We start from the raw sequence: 17,015 nt of genomic DNA, 5'->3' as shown, positions 1-17,015 counted from the left end.
CAAAAAGCACAGCTGCCTTTTTTATGGCTGGTCAGCACAACCTGCAGGGGGGCGGGGGGGCACACTCAGTCCTCATCCTGGGCCCCTTTTCAAAGACACTGTTTCTTCTTGACTCTTTTCTCTCCTGGTATTTGCTTTTGAATGTAAATCCTTAATCCTCCCATCGCGTCTCTCCCTCTCTGTCCACCCTTCCATCTTTTCTCTCCCGTGAACCTCTCCATCCCCTTGTTATTGCCAGACATCCAATTTTTTTCTTTGAGCTCAGAGTGTCACCTGCTTTGTAATCTGATTACTTCAAGGCGGAATTAGTATGCATATTTAATGCAGTTCTCCTTCTTCTCTCCTCTCTGTCTTTTCTTCTTTTTAAATCTTGATGAGTGATGCAGGGGAGGAACGGAGATGGGGTGGGGTTGCTCTCCTTGCATGTCTGGCGGATATGCCAGGGCCATGCTAATAAATGACAGCTGATTTATGCGTCTGTATTCTTTTATTTATAAAAAAATAGCAAGCGGCTGATTTCTGATATTAATAATACAAGTGGATCCACTTTGATTAGGCTTCTGTGGAGAGCTGTGCATATTCAGCATTACAATTAAAGCCTCTGATGTGAAATAGGAATGACACGCTAATGAAGCGAGCTAGCGAGCCTGAACCGCGACTGTCCAACAGCATTACGGCCCATCTCGGATGAAGAGTAATTATACAAGGAACACTGAAATGTCATTAAAAATCTTCAGTAAGTGATTTAACCCACCATTCCTCACTAATGCTAGATACTTCTTTTTTTCTTCCAACACCCCCAACCCCCTCGTGATCAACTCCAAAGGTTTTCCTTTCCTTTTTTATATATTTTCTAATAATTTTTCCCCCACAACACCAAGACCAAACTTCTCCTTCAGTATCTCCACAAACAAACAAGCTGTTCTTAAACACAAACATATTGAGATTCGGACAAAAATAAAAGTTGTACAATTGCATTGTCTCAAATTAATTGCAGAACTCGGTGGTGCCGGTGGTGCTAGGTGCGTAATTGAAATCATTCCATTAAAAAATTCCATTATGAATCGGTGATTAGGGCCAGATGTGATTACCATGGATTAAAGATGAGAGTTGGCATTTTTCTTTCTTCTTTTCCTCTACTTCTTCAGCGTAACCTCTCCAGCCACCTGCACACACATCAGACAGCTTGATTTATCACAACATGGAAGGGAAGAGAGTCACATGAGAGAGGGAGAGATAGTGTGAGGGAAAGAGGGGGAATGTGGGAGATAAAGGACGAGTGTTGTTTCTAAGAGGATTTAGTTAATCGGATTCTACCCTTTCACTCGTCTTTGATGGGCTCATTTTCAAAGGCGGATTTACCAGCGGGGTTGTGTTTGTTGTTGTTGTTATTGTTGCTAAGGCATACCGAAAACCAATAATGAGCGATATCATGTTACCATATCATCTTCATTAAGGCTATTGTCAAGTCTCTCTGTTCTTGTGTATGCGTGTGACAGAAGGAGAGAACCTGGTGTGTGTGTGGCAGATAGTGCCACAGGCAAGAATTCATGAACATCAGCAGTTTCTCACCATTTTGTTGGGTTAATCCCTTGTTTCAGTTGGAGAAATAGGCATTTCTCTTGCATACATTACACCCCGGCTCCTGCACAACACATCGTGTGTTCACAAAGTGAAAAAGCACCTTAAACGTCAGGACCATATGTTGAAATGATGAGTGAAATTTTATGCATCGAGGTCAGACAGTCTTCTCTTGTGGATCTCGGCAGCTCCTTCGACCGAGTGGAAAGTCGAGACGTTGGGCAGGTGAGTTTGGAGTCAGGTTGAGTTTATAAACACATTGACCAGTGGAAAACACAAGACTGGGCCACGAAATTAAAGGACTCTGATGTCAGGGGAGTCTTTTTTTTTACAGATTTGACTAAAAATGTGCTGACTGTGAGGCTTCGACAAGGAAGGTGGTTACATCAAAGTGGCCACAAAATGTACCAATAACCTCACCGCTGAGGACTCTGAAGGCATCCGATATGGAGCCCAACACCTTCTGGCAACCAACCAAGTGCTGGCTCTGGGAGGGGGGGGGGGGGTTACTCTTGCCGGGTGGGGCTTGGCGTCACAAGCGTCCCCTTTCCCACCACCGAAACGGAGTGTCATGCCTCCGAGCTATGCAATTATTTTTGCACTGCGTCCAATATCAACTTGAGAGCAATGCAAATTATTTAAGACGCGCTTTTCAGGGCCCGCAATTATAATAATGATGATCTCAATTAGCGTTGCCATTGCCTCGGACTATTTAGCAGGCAATTTTGCAGCCTGGGGGGGAGAGAGGGTCTTCTCCAGAGTCGACACGCATGGTCAGGTCAGGAGGGGTGGAGGGAGGAAGAAAGAGATAGAGACAGAGAAACAGAGAGAGAGCCTGGACTCTTAATCAATAAACCGCGAGACTGGAGATATTTACCACCCGATCCCACAAGGGGACGGTTCATAAATTGACCTAATTGGTCAGTGTTGGCGATTAAAGGAAAGATGCCAGGAAACGCTGTCTAATTCGGAGGGGCAGGAGTTAGCCAAGTGGCCTCTCACACGACTCGTTATGTCAAAGAGGCTCAATGAGCAGTCAGAGCAAGAACATCGTCCTGCACTTTCTTCCCAAGAGTTTGACAAGAAGATGATACTACAGCTACCAGCCAATTAGCTTAGCTTAGCATAAAACCAGAAATAGGGGGAACGTCAAAAATCTGCTGTAAAACCCAAACTTTCTTGTACAAATAGCTTTAAGCAAGTGCATGGAGTGATTACACCTGGACAGAGCCCAGCTGGCTGTTCACCCTGCTGACCTTTACCCTGTAACTGAGCTCACTAAGGTCGTAGCATGTTCTAGGGTTTAGTGGTTGTTTTAAACATGCTGAGTGAATGAACTTTGACTTGACTAATTGAGATCACTAAGCTAATGGAGCTAACGGAGCTCATATTTTAAGCCTGTTCACCACTTTAGTCAGTGATGTTCCTTTTAAATATGCTGAATAACTAAACTTTGACCTTGGTAACTAAGTGAACCAAGATAACGCAGCTAATTGAGCTAACTGAGCTAATTAATAACGTTTTACATCAAAATGTGTGGATATATTTGGGTTTTCTAAATGCAGGTAAACTTGCTAAAAAAAAGCTGATTGACTGCTTTGCTATTGCTGACCTGAGCTGGAGCCAATAACAACTTCTGCAGAATCATTTGATTCACGAGTGAAGGCCAATCGTATCCACTCACGCTGCAGACAAAAAAAACAGATGTAAGTCGGTGTTAGTTGGGTTTCTGACCAGCGGAAAAGGGGCTTAAGCTAATCAAGTTTACCAAGCTAACGAGCTCACTATAGCTCTGGGTCGTATTTACTGTAAAGACACTAGAGAAGAATCAATCTTTTTATCAAACTCTCCAAATGAATGCTAATAAGCACACATTTTTCAAAATATCAAATGTTGCTTCAAACCTCCAAAATCACCCTTTTAAAAAAGAAATATGAAATTAACTCCTCTTTCAGTGCATTCTCCATTTCCCGGCCCCTGGTGTAGCTGCCACTGTATATTAGAGGGACTTCTCTCCCCCCACCATTCATGTGGAAAAGACTTGCACCAGCAGCTACCCTTTCTTTTATTCATCGCACTGTAAATAACTCCACTTTATGAAAAGCAGCCAGTGTGACTCACGGATACCTCTCTAACCACAACCCATTATTATTTCATGGCCTTTGAAAGAAGGGTCTCTAGCAGGCGCTCTAACACTTTAATGTCGGAGCTCCCTCTGATGTTGTGTAGTACACAGCGGCCCTTGTTGCACTCCGTATGCGATCCCTCACTTGAATTCACAAACACTTCCAAGTGCATAAATAGCAAAGAAGACGAGTGCCTTGCGAGCTAGCTAATGCTCTGGAACGCCATTGCCGAGGAGATAACAGGAGCCTGCCATGGCTGATGCCTGGGACTGTCATCGGGGAGGGGGGGGGGGGGGGGGCGAGAAGAGTAGTGCCTTTATGAAAAATGCTGTTGTTGTCTGACCCCCTCATGGGACATCATATGGTAAGGAAAAAGAACACGCATCAGCGTTACGATTAAATGACCAGCGGACATGATTCAAAGGGTCCCGCGACGTCCCTGAGCATCCGTCGGAACGTGTAGAAGGCTCCCGGCATACAGACGAGCTAATGGGCAACCTATTGGTCATGGTAGATTCAGCTTGAATCTCAATGAGGGTGTCAGTGTGTAGGGTGCTCCATGACCGACAAGGTGTGGTAGGCCTGCTGGAGTTGATTTAGCCACACGGCCTGTCATAGCGTTTTACCAGAGTCCATCAATCCAGAGGCTAAAAGGCATGTTTTCTTTCTCCCCCCCCCCCTCCCTCTCTTTTGAAGTGTCAAGAGGAAACTGCCGTCTCGGAGACGCACGGAAAAATGGAAGACGTCTGATGAAATTTCACATCTTTGTTTTCTCTACATGATGCAGAACCCTGATGGTAATAAGGCAGATATATTTTTTACATGAGCATGACACCAGACTTAATAATGCAGTCTGTGCCAGAACCACTTTTGCAGTGTGTAGCCCAGAAATGAAGCCTGGCTGGGCATAAGTCACTCCTCACAAAAGCCTTTCACAAAAAAAGGCACAGAGCAGTACTTCCGTGGAGACTGGGACTTGCTTGTGGTACATGAAAGCAGAGGGCTTGGAATCATACAAAGGCTAAACCCATTACAGGTCCAGAGGGGTGGACAACACACTGCCGTGTCCCGCTCCTCCAAACAAGACACTAGGTGCTGGAAGCTGGAACAAAGCCTTGTAACATATACATTAAACTTTAATCGCTTTTTTTCTTCTTCCATCCCCTTCTCTTCAAATCTCTGAAGTAGCAGCTCCAGAAACGTTAAAAGTGTAATGCCAGCTAGATGTTCATGGCTGTGGCTTTGTAGAATAAAAGATATATGTGTAACGGCGGAGGGGATCTTTTTGTTTTTTGTTACTCTCTGATGCTGGAGGTAGACAGTTGTTTTTCAAATTCCAAGTTTTGGTCCTTTATTTTATTCAGCAGTGAAATGCCATGAATACAGAAAATAATAACGTCTGTTACAATTCTCAACCATGACCTTCTAATGTCAGAGAACCTTGTTAACGTATGGACACAGTACACAGTAATGAAAGTATAAAAAAAAAAAAAAATGTTGTTGAATCTCGTTCGTAAGGAAATTAAAACGAAAACAAACAAAACAAAAGTTTTCACCAATTACATAAACATATGTTTGCTACAGTCCCAATTTACTGTATACATACGGGGATCATATTCCCAATTATTAGAGAAGGATAGCAGTAGAAAGGATACATGACTCAACTGCCAGACATAATGCTTCATAAAGTATGCACAGAGGTACAAGCAATAAATACACACATTAGGTTAAGCCTTACAGCTACGCAAAGCAGATGCAGAAAAAGCAGGTTTGCTATTCTTAGCGAGCAATGAGAGAGAAACAGTAAAAATTCAGGTAAGTCAGAAAAGAAACACTGAGATTTTTTTTTTCCTCTTAGAAAAAAGTCTGGTAAATTTATGGGTCCACCAACAATTTTTTTCTTTTTTACATAAGTATGCACAGTTATCAAAATACAGACAAAATCAACCCAGAAAATCCAGACAATCCTAAAATCTAGTGGAGGAGCAGATCGCAGTTCTGGAGGTCTTTCTGGTATTATGTGCAAGCAACTATTTTAGACTTTTTTTTTTTACTTAATTTATACAAAACCCATGCAAATCTACAGGTAATATGCATTCTGTGGCTGACAGGTTTTTAATCCTTCCCAAAACAGTATATCTGAGGTAATGTACGTACATTTAGGCCATCGTCCCGATGATTTTTATTATACTCTTTTTCAGTTTAGTTCTTGTTTCCAGTCCACCAAATGATTTTTTTAGACATGCATTTTTTAAAAACACAATATTCCCTTACAGGTTAATCTATACATTATCATTCTACAAATGTTTGAGGACAACCTATTACGATGCAAATCTTCCGTTTCTCGACGTATAGGGAATGTAAACGTTGGTTGGAGCCACGTCCTATGAGACAAGCGCGGGAAAGTGTTAACGGCTCTCGTGGCGCTCGAATAACTCGTGCAATCTGTCATAATTGTTCTGAATTTTTTGTTGTTGTGCAGAGGTAGAAGCTTTCAGAAAGCCTTTTTGGGTAAGTGGGAGAACCCTTTTTCTTTCCTTTCTTTTTTTTTTTTGAAAGACGCGGCGTCCCTTTTATTTGGTGTGATAAGATTATTAAGAACGTCGTCTTCAAGTCGTTTTTGCTGACTCCAGCGAAGTATTGAAGGGATAAGCTTTGTTCCTGTGGCCCAGCACCCTCTTGACGTGGAACTGGTGTGTGTGTGTGTGTGTGTACAGTACTGCACGTGTCTGCGTGTGTTTAAGCTCTCGCAGCCAATTCCTCGGCTTGAAGACAACATATGCACAGTGTGTTTCCATTTTGGTCAAAGCAGGCGGACGCGTCGCTCGCTACAGTGCGATACAAAGACACTCGTCGGTTCTTTGACAGCGTACATTTACTCTGCAGCTGGAGATTTAACCGAAACAAGAAGATCTGCAGACCAAAAGCTCGGAGGGGGGGGGGGGGGGGCTGTGAATACGTGTGTGTGAGTGTCTGTGTGTCTTCAACAGGTTGTGATTTCTTTATCCCATACAAGAGGAGGCAGAATTTTGTGTAACTTTGGTTTACTGAAAACAGAAATGACCATTAAAGCAACAACACTTTTCTAGATGACATTTGGCTGCGACAGGAGACGACGGGACGCGAGTCGCCCGCGAGAACTACTTCTCTTTAGTGTCAAGAATCACCAGTGTGCGTTATTAGAAAAAGCTGGCCACCGATACGGAGTACGCCCGTGCCAAAAACGGTTGCACCTGTACGGTTAAGAAGCTACGAGCCACACGATGAGTATTCGATGTTGGATGGAGTTAAAGCAAATATCACCTAGAAAAGGTTACCTCTCTTTCACCTTAGATATCCTCTTCTGCAATGGCTATTATTATTTGCTCTCACACGGTAACCAAGCCACGTCATCTCATATCCACATGAAAATTATTTGGCTTCACTAGATTTTTTTGTGTTTCAAACGTTTGGTTCGTGGTGTTTTCAGTTTGGGTTTTCGACGCGGCTCGGAGCAAAAAACCGCCCTGACGGAAATAAGACGTGACATTATTTTGGACAGTCCCACTTAGAACGTTACATATTCACCAGGTTAGAAAACAAAAGAGAAAAGAAAAGAAACCCCCAAAAAACAAAAAAACAAAAAAAAGAATGAAGTTTGATGCGTAAAGCTTAACAAAACGTACAAAATAAACGTCACAACAACACAATGTTTCTGCACTTCCATTGAATACACAAATGTTTTTTTTCTTTCATTTTGGTCATGATCCACTTTTACAGATAGCTGCTCTCCACCAGTCAAATACCACATCGCCTCTTTCTAACCTACAGTATTTCTGGCAGAAAATCCCCAAAGTGGACGAGTTATCAATTTACAAAATCCCCCCCCCCCCACATCTCTTTCCCAGCGATCATCTTTGTATAGGGGCGAAAAGGAAACGATCCCAGAGGTTACTTTGAAGGTAGTTTTGCAGAACGAAAGCTTCTCTTTGTACGAGTTTAAAGTGGCAGAAGGCGACCAAGAGGAGATTTGGTGGCTTTCTGTCTTCTAAGCTATTGGCCATTGTTGGCTTTGGTTTCTAGCTGTTGCCTGTGACTGTTTGCAGGTAGACAAAGCTTTCAGAACGAGGAGGTATAAGGAGGAACAGCGAGAAGAAAATTAGGCAGAGATGCATTTGTTTTGTAAATGGTGCTTTTTCACAAACAATTATTATTATTCTTTTCCCCCCAAACTTTTAATCACAAACAGATAATAGACTGGAAGCAGACTATTTTTTTTTTTTATCGTTTTTTTTTGTTTTTGTTTTTTTGGACAGCTGCCACAACAGTCTGGGTACCGCAGTTCTGGTGTTATTCAGGGAAATGGCATTTACAGTTGGTGGTGTCAAGAAAAAAAAAGAATCATATTTGGAAAATTAAACGATGATTAAAAAAAAAAAAAAAAACTGAAAACAATATACTGGTTTTTTTATTATCGTAGCAACATACAGGCAGTGACACAAATTTCTGAGACTACTCCTGTGCAAATGAGAACAGAGCAACAACTTTGAATTGAACCAGCAATTGTCTCTAGACGTCAACAACTACTGTGGGGTCGGGTTATTCACAAACATAAAACGTCTTCCTTTTTGGCAGTATATGAGGCCGCTAGCTTTCAACGGAACATGACTCGGCTCGTTTTGTTTTTTCCCCCCCACATCCGTGAGTCCATCATCCTTGTACTGTACGTGGCCACGCCATCTCTAAAGAAATCTCGGAGAGTTAGTTTTTTTGTTTTGTTTTTTTTAAACCAGGCAACTCATGCCTGTCGTGTTCGGGGATCCCAAAGGTCTGCAGCAAAGAGTTCCTTCGGGTTGGTCTCCATCCGGATGCATGCTCAATAAATAGTCCCAGTGGTGATAGAGACAAGAGAGAGAGAGTCGGCTGTGTCTGCTTGGGCTGTGGAGTGGTTTCTAGTCTGGGGGGAGGTCTGCGTGGGAGGAACAGTGCGGCCCGGGCGGAGGGACACGTCGGCCAAAAGCCGCGCCCTAGTCACTCGAGGTCCTCCGATAAGTTCCCCTCCTCCAGCTCCCGGTCCTCCTCCAGCTCCGGACTGTGATTGGCCGTCGTCACTAGCGACATCGGGCAGTCGTCGTCGTCCATGTTGAGCGGCTCCTCCTTCACGTGGATGGGCGGCCTGCGACACAATCACATTGGCGATAAACTTTAGAGCTTCTGTGCGCTCGGTGACAAATGACTGTTCCAAGTGCAAGATCAAAAACTCACCACTTAAGCTTTTCATGTGAAAAATTTAAAGTAACTGGGAAACACCTAGAGTATAAAGACACAAAGGACAATGGGGTATGGCAAATTATTATCACTCAATGAAATCAGAAATACATTTTGTTGGGCACTGAACGCCCGTCGCTGCACATGGAAAACACACTGTGGGCGCTCAGCTGGCTGATAAATATTTTGTTGTATCGTAAAAAAACAAGCAGACATCAACTGCTCCGTGCAGCATCCGGCCGACATAACAACCGTGTTGTTTGCGAGACGCTAATTTGACATGATGCCTCACGTCTACTGTAAGTAAGCGCATGAAAATTGCATGAAAAACACGGCCCCTGTAAGGCCGATAAGCTGTGATGTTCCAGACATGTTTGGCATTTAAAAGTTTACTGATGACACCAGGTTGAAATACATGAAAAAGGAGAAAGGATGGGGGGGGGGGGAAACAGGCCACATGATAAATAATGGAGAATTTCTCATCCCTGAGCCCCTGGAGCAAAGGCAGGAGGAGAGGCTTTTTTATCTAGTTAATAGAAAGCGCAGCCACTCGTTAATATGCAGGGGCCGTGCGTGTCGCTCCTCAAGAGGAAAAACCGGCAGCTAGGTTCTGCCATTAATCAACTTCAGCCTCGGCAGTTGGCTTTCGGACACCATGATACATGTTTTTAACTCTAAATGGATGAATATCTTTAGCCACTGTCAATAAGCGTCGGGCGGGAGAGCGCCGGAGCTGGCGGCGAGCGGAACACCTCTCCGCTCGGAACAACAGGGCAGACCGACACACAAAGTGTTGTGCGACTAACAAGAATAATAATGCTGTCACACACAAACAAGGCATAACATGATCCGGGGCCCGAGCCGGGGAGAGGGTTTTGTGCCGCGATGATAAATCTGACAAAACCTAATTATTCCTGACACATCGGATGCATCAGAAAATCCCTGCGGACTTTGAAAGAGGAGAAAGAGAGAGAGGGGGGGGACTTATCAAGTGGTAGTGCGTTAGGACACGTCTCGTAGCCTCTCTCTCTCTCTCTCTCTCTATCCCTCTCTCTCTTTCTCTCTCCTGGGCTGCCTTCATCAGTGGAAGACGGGGAGGGGGCTTTGAATTTGAAAAGAATTTGAAAAGGTACAGATGACTTTAATATTCCGAACCAAATACTGTAAATTAATATTCTGATGTGGTGGAATAAAAGAAAGGAGGCGGATCTGAGCAGATGAATATTTCTGTTTGTGCCGCTCAGATTTGCGGAGGCGTGAAGAGAAACACCTCCGCCAGAGGTTAGAGAAACAGAAGAAATAACCAAATTCTGTTTTCACTGGAACTGTCGACTGAACGAAAAGACTCTTCATATAAAACTAAATTATCTTCTGTTGTTGTTGTTGTTTTGATGCTAATGATTGTTTATTGTTAGTTTGTGTATCTTAAAGGTTCTGAGATCTGCTCTGATTGTTCTTTTACACAATCCAACCAGTGCTGAAAAGATTGGTTGTTGATTATTCGATTTAACTCATTTGATAAAATCTACAAACAGCAGCAGCTTTGTACATCTTGGTTACGTTTTATACGTTATTGTAAATTTGTAATATTTATTTCTATTTTATGGAATAAATAAAAACGAATTTATCCTTGCTGCCAAAATGTTGAAGAATCAGGATTTTCAGTCCCAATATTCAGACTTCACAAGCAGCATACAAACACATATATATTAACATATTAATTGTAACAAATATCAATGCTGTTGAATGCAGCTTTACAAATATATGTAATTATTATTTACATCATCTTCCATAACAACATATTTTTCATGATTTCATCAGTTTATTGTTGCTAATTGACTATTCCACAAATAATTGGATGTAAAGGAGATGTCATTTTAGTTGTCGACAACTTCATTATCATTGTAACGATGTTGTGAATGCAGATAAATACTATATAAGGAGCGGTTACAAGGTACATGTTGTGTTCTAGTCATTGTGCTTAGGCACGTGCCATCTAGAGATCAATCAAATCTTTCAAAAAGATATTGGAAAATAGAATAAAAAATAGACGCGTAGATAATAACAACATGCCTCATTTAGGAAAATGTTGTAACGTTGTCAAGTTGCAATCCTGATCATCTTTTAGTCGCCAATAATTAACTCTGACAATCAGTGGAACCCTCACATCCATCAGCTGTCAAAGTGACAAAGCAAAGGTTTTTAATACGCAGCTCATTAAGTGTCTGCGATGAAAACACGCAGGAGCGTCTTCACAGGCCCGAGCTTCCCGACACTTTGGATAAAAGTGCGTGGACGAGCCATTTAGCACTTAATGGCGAGCTGCCATTAGCGAGTCACTCAGGAGAAAACGCTGGACTTTCCGTAATAAATACTTGACGCTGGATGTGTGTGCTCCTGCATCGGATGGGAGATTAGCAGCGGCAATCATGCAGAGGTATGTCAGGGATGCAAATAAGGTCATTAGTCCATGGGGGGGGGGGGGCCCTAATGCTGGGTTGGGGTTGGAGGCCTGGGTGAGGAGTGGGTAACAGCCCACTGTGATTCATTAATGAACACGAAGAGGGGCGATCACCAAACAATTACAGGTGACAGCACGAGCCTACGCTGGTAAAATATAGCGACATTAAAAACATTATTTTTGAATTTATCCTTTTCTGAAGGGAGGTTACTCATTTGCAAATTGGAAAGGCTAATTCTTCACTTGCAGATGTTCTCATATACACTGTACTACTTCCTTTGAGCATACCCCTAAGGGTGTACATGAGTGTAGTGCACACGCGCACGCACACACACGCCCGGGGCAATCTGGTTTGCGGTTAAGCAGATGGCATTAACCTTTCGCCATCGAAAGGGGGGGGGGGGAGAGAGGTTTGTCTAATTGTTGGCTCCGCTAGTTTGCGCCGTCCTCTCCTGAGAAAGGTGATGCACACTTTGAGTCCGCTGCTGCGCGCCACTCCATTATTTAAGCGCGTTCTGGAAAGAGCCAGTCGTGAAAAACACATTTCTTCCATTTTGAGGTTGTCGTGGGTGAGGGAGGGAGGGAGGGAGGGAGGGAGGGAGGGAGGGAGGGAGGGAGGGATGCATCTCATTCCTCTGCAGCCGCTCATGTCAGTGTCAAGGCCGGAGAGAGGAGGATGGGGGAGTCGACGCCGTCCTGTTACTTAAAAGTGAAATGACCTGAGGGAGCGGTAACACCGGGACTCGGTCCGGGGCAGATTTGCTCCACTTAACGCCTCGGTCCAGAGCGAGGGGGTAACCACGCCCACAGAGATGAACGTATGGACGCACGGTCGGGGGGGAAACCAAACACTCGGAAGCTGGAGTGCATCCTTTATCCATTACGGGAGTGGTTGGCGAGCGTCGGCCGACTTTCGCGACACAAGCTTTGATGGACGGTTGAAGTGTAGCGTGTGTTTGTCTCAGGGCGGCGAGTGCGTGCGACTGAGTGACATCACAGGGGCAGGTTTGTTTTCCAGAAACTCGCCCGAGATCCAGTTTTAAAAACCCTCTCTTTCTATCTAAGCTCCATTAAACAACAAGAGATGGGGAAAGGGGGGGGGGGTGAAGATTTTCTTAAAAGTAATTAATGCATTACTCCCTAAATATTAATGGGAACAGCCTTGCATAAAATATAGCAGCTAAACCCCTATAATGCAGACAGTGGTGTAATTAAAGACGAATGTGCAGAAGGGCCTATTTATAGACCCGGAATTAACTGTTAGATCCAAAACGTCAGGTGAGCGCAGAGTGCCGGGGAAATTAACCACGGCGGAGACAGGAGGAGATTATGATACAATGCATGCTGGGAAAGTGAATCTTGCTCTGAGGTCACGGCGGAGTGAAGGGAGACGCCACGACTACGGGTTAAATATCAGGCAATTAAAGTAACAAAGGGCACGAGGACAGCGAGTGGAGTCAGTGCAGGAGCGGAGGTGGTGATGGTGTCGGTGATGGGGGGGGGTTCAACATGTGCTCGCATTCTCAAATAAGTACTCATCACACATAACAATGTGTGATGTGTGATTCAGTATGTGCTCGTGGCACTTAACCTTTCCAGGCTCTAAAGAGGCACTCGATGCATCACACACTGAGGAGTGAGAGAGCAGGAACACGCAGGTGTGTGGTGATTAAGGCAGTGGCTTTAACTTCTGTGATATCTCCTCAAAGTGTAGTTTCCTTAAAGGAGCAGCGTGAACAATTCAAAACAGCTGTGTTTGTCCCCGGAGGGCGATTCAATGCTTTATACAATTCTGCATCCAAGAGATGTGTCTTAGGGACAGAAGGCACGGTTCAACTCATTTTACAGTAAACATGCTACATTTTGTATAAATAATAATAATAAATAAAAATAAATACTGAAAACCACACACACACACACACTTGAGGTGCAGGCGGGGGACTTACATGTGTACCGGTGGTGAGTACCCGGGGCTGCCGTGTCCGTTGGTGTCCAGGTGGTCAAGCGAGCCGTTGAGCTCCTCGTGGGCCGACTGCAGCATGCCTGGGGGGCTGCCGCTCAGCATGCCTGGGGGGCTGCCGCCCAGCATCCCTGGTGGGCTGCCCCCTAACAGCCCGTGTGGACTCCCGCCTGTCAGCCCGGACGGGTCTCCACCGAGGAGGCCGTGGCAGCTGCCACCCATCGGGCCCGTGGAGCCGCTGGTCATAAGGCCGGGGGTCCCGAGCAGAGGCAGGGAGGTCTCGGCCAGGGCAGCCTGCAGGAGGAGAGACACAGAGGAGACATAGAGTTGGAGATTAAAGTGGAGGGGTGCAGGTGAAAGATAGGAAGGGAAAAAGAAAGATGGCAAAGGAATACGACGGGAAAGGAAGCAGGTAAGAGCATGGAGGAGCAGGGAGGGGATGATAAACTACGTCTTTACATAATAAAATCATTATTATTAAAACTTCGTCCCAACTTTTCTTTTCTGTTGCAGGCTATTTTTCACCCAGTGACACCTTCCTGACAACCCCCCCCCCCCCAGCTGCCATTCACATGCCCTTGTGTTTGTGGCTATTAAAGAAAAAAAAAGTCCCCCCCCAAAACTTTACCTCAAAATAATAAAAGCTCCTGACACTTTTGCCTGCTGCGCATTAAAGTTATATACAGAGATTAAAATTTTAAAGTTTTTGCCATGAGCACCTCGCCGGCGTACACTATGAAGCCAAATCATTTATGACAGCTTAGATAAATATTAATGCACATGCCCTTGCATTTGCACACGCCGCTATCAATCTAAGGTGGCTGCCACAGCTGAGAGGAGAGAGGAGGAAAGAGAACGGGAAGAAGAGACGGGAGGAGCCGCTTCCAGACTCGACCACAGGGTGGCCTTCTGAGTCCGGCAGGAGGAGATGCAGAAACACACGAGCAGGGAGAAGAGGCAGAAATGGAGTTAAAGGAAAACAATAAAGTTGTTTTTTCGGAGTCCGCAGGAGCCGCAGGTTGCTCAGCGAGTCGAGTGGCTACTGTTGTAAACACACAGGGCAGTGAGTGAGAGCTGCTCTCACCTGTAGGCTCGCGTTTAGTGCACTTCCATAGCCAAGACTGGAGGGCAAGTTCTTGACAAGTGATGGGCTTCTGGAAGAAAAAGATAAATAAAATATATTAAATATCAGCGAGGAAAGAGCTACAGATGCAGCAGGGAGAATAAAAGGTCTGTTTAAACGAAGAGTGGGCAAAAAGAGATTTCTGATGGTCTGTGATCTCCCACAAGTCGTTGACCTTCACATCTAGATCTGAGCGACGGAGGTGGAGGCTCGTACCCTGTGATCTTCTGCGACCTGCGTTTCTGGTACTCCACCTCGTCCACCGTCCACACCGCGCCCTTCACGTTCTCCACGCGCACAAAGCACTTGTGCAGGCTGAGGTTGTGGCGAACGGCGTTCTGCGGGGGGGGGAGAGAGAGGATGACACGGAGGTCAGAGGGATGAGGTGTTAAAAAAAAAAAAAAAAAAAAGCGAATCACGTTCATTCATTTTCATTCAAGGCCGGGAAATTGATTTTTCTCTCTCTCTTGCATTTTGAAGAAAATTCTCAACATTCACACACCATTGATTTAATTAGTAAAAATTGAGTGAGAGCGAATGCTCTTACAAGTCCTGCACACAGTACATATCAATCAGAGTAAGTAGGCTAAAAGGAGGTAATCAGCATAGCGAATGGCTTATGGTGGTGACAGAAGTGGTAATACCGGCCTTGATAATGGTGATGTCAGTAACCCTTTCTGCGCCAGAGCAGCGCTGCTCTTAATGGACACGTCGCTTTAAAAGATGACAGTGTTGCCAGAGAAAAGAGACAGTCATCATGAGGTCCTGGTGTCAGCGCGAGGGTGTGTGTGTGTGTGTCTCTGTGTGTGTGTGTGTGTGCACGCACGAGTAAGGAGGATTACGCTGAACTGTATCTGACATCTATACGTCCAAATCTTCTCAGCATAGTCTTCATCGTGTGGCATGTTATCTTTTAAATATAAATTAAATCAGGTAGATTTCTTTCATACAATAAACCAGTAATTAATAACAAAATAAGAAAAAAAACCTACAGAAAGAGAAAGAAAAAAAAAAAATCACCTCCTCATATTAATACGACCATATGATAATTAAAACATGCATCAGACTCTACAAATAATAACCTTGGCTTTAATATCTCTGCCTCTCGTATTTATCGCCTGCCTCCGCTCGGTGTGTACGGCTCCTTTCTTCCAAGAAAAAGGGATTCAAAAAAAACTCATAAGCAGATCTCGCATCTGACCTGAAAATCCCGGGATTTGATTGATCTTAATGCCCATGGCTCTGAATATGATAATTTTAATATTAATGAGCAAATGAGCAGTTTTATTATGCATGCTATATAGTTAGAACTAATAAGCTTCTGGGTGAGAGGGAGAAGAAGAGAGTGAGTGAGGTGTGGTGCTGGTGGTGAGGGGGGGTGCAGATCCCTCTCTTTGAGCTGATGAGACCGAGCTGAGATATTAAACTACCTTTCATTTCTTCCTTTCTTTTCTTCTCCCTCTTTGTTTTTCTTTAAAACAAATTCCCTGCATTAATCAAATGACGAGCTGATCATCCCGCTAACGCTTTACTGTCGGAGCCGCGGATGTGAATACGTCACCGTGGTTATTGTGCCGACTGGGAGACAAGATATTTCTAATGCCATTGTGATAACATTCCTATTGTATCATAGGAACAGGAGCAACTTTTATCAGGAAACGAGAAAGGAGAAGAAAAAAAAGGAAGGTATAAATAAGGTAGATATGCACGTGGTTGTGTTATTTTCTGCCACAAAACCTCTGAGAACATGTCCTAACATTATTTATTTATTAACTGTACCCAACAAACTGCAAAAAGGCCACTGCATCTTTTTTTTTACTTGCATCCCCTCCTGAATCGGTTGATCACACGCCCATGTGCTCATTTGCATCCCAAATCCAAATTAATTCACTTTGCTAAATCTAGTGCTTGCGCCACGTCTTGCATGCTGATGAGCGGCTGCTTCATGTTTTTCTCTATCCCTCTCCCTCCAGTCCTCCGCGCAGCCACAAAGGCTAAAAGGCGGCTAACGAATGACGCGCAGCGGCCACGGGACGAGACGCTGGCGGCCCCGGCCAGGCTTTTCTCTATCAGCAGGCGGACACACTCCGGGTTAAAGCGTGTGCGGCTGCAGAGACATTTTTTACCATCTTTGTGATAGCAGACAGGACAATAAAGTTGTCGGGACAGATATACAAATGGGGCCTTTTGTGTGGGTAAACAAAGAGCGCTCCCTCCATGACAGGCCAATTCTCACTTTCCTCCCTGCCTTAGTTCCACATGAACACACCCTTAACCTCTCTCTTAGACCCGTTTATGTGTTTGTGTGCATGTGCGTGTGCACGCGCCTCCGCTCACACAGCTGAGAGCTGGTTAACAGGCAATACAGCCATATTTCTTCCTAATTAACCAATGATATGCGAGGGAAGGTGGCTTCGGGAGTAGGAGGAGGGGTGTCTCCCTTAACAAAAGGTGCTGATGATGGAGTGGCTGCTGTATAATTAGTGCGTCAGAGCCTCTCCTCTCCGGCGCCGAGCC

The 17,015-nt window shown here is 44.5% G+C and overlaps 1 protein-coding gene across 1 annotated transcript in view; it reads right to left on the bottom strand.

Annotated features, from left to right (window-relative positions):
- Positions 1–8,717: 8,717 nt before the first annotated feature.
- Positions 8,718–17,015, bottom strand: part of foxp2 (forkhead box P2) — a 60,459-nt gene continuing 52,161 nt past the window's right edge. Inside the window, exons 13-17 of the mRNA XM_061074576.1 lie at positions 14,715–14,836; positions 14,460–14,529; positions 13,594–13,669; positions 13,362–13,506; positions 8,718–8,862 (exon numbers count right to left, since the gene is read on the bottom strand). Of these exons, the coding sequence (XP_060930559.1) occupies positions 8,718–8,862; positions 13,362–13,506; positions 13,594–13,669; positions 14,460–14,529; positions 14,715–14,836 (558 nt within the window). The remainder of the gene's footprint in view (positions 8,863–13,361; positions 13,507–13,593; positions 13,670–14,459; positions 14,530–14,714; positions 14,837–17,015) is intronic.

The sequence above is a fragment of the Limanda limanda genome, chromosome 1, assembly GCF_963576545.1.
Source record: "Limanda limanda chromosome 1, fLimLim1.1, whole genome shotgun sequence".
Taxonomy (NCBI): Eukaryota; Metazoa; Chordata; class Actinopteri; order Pleuronectiformes; family Pleuronectidae; genus Limanda; species Limanda limanda.
Note: the sequence above shows the minus strand (reverse complement) of the source record. Positions and strands in the feature narration are given on the sequence as shown.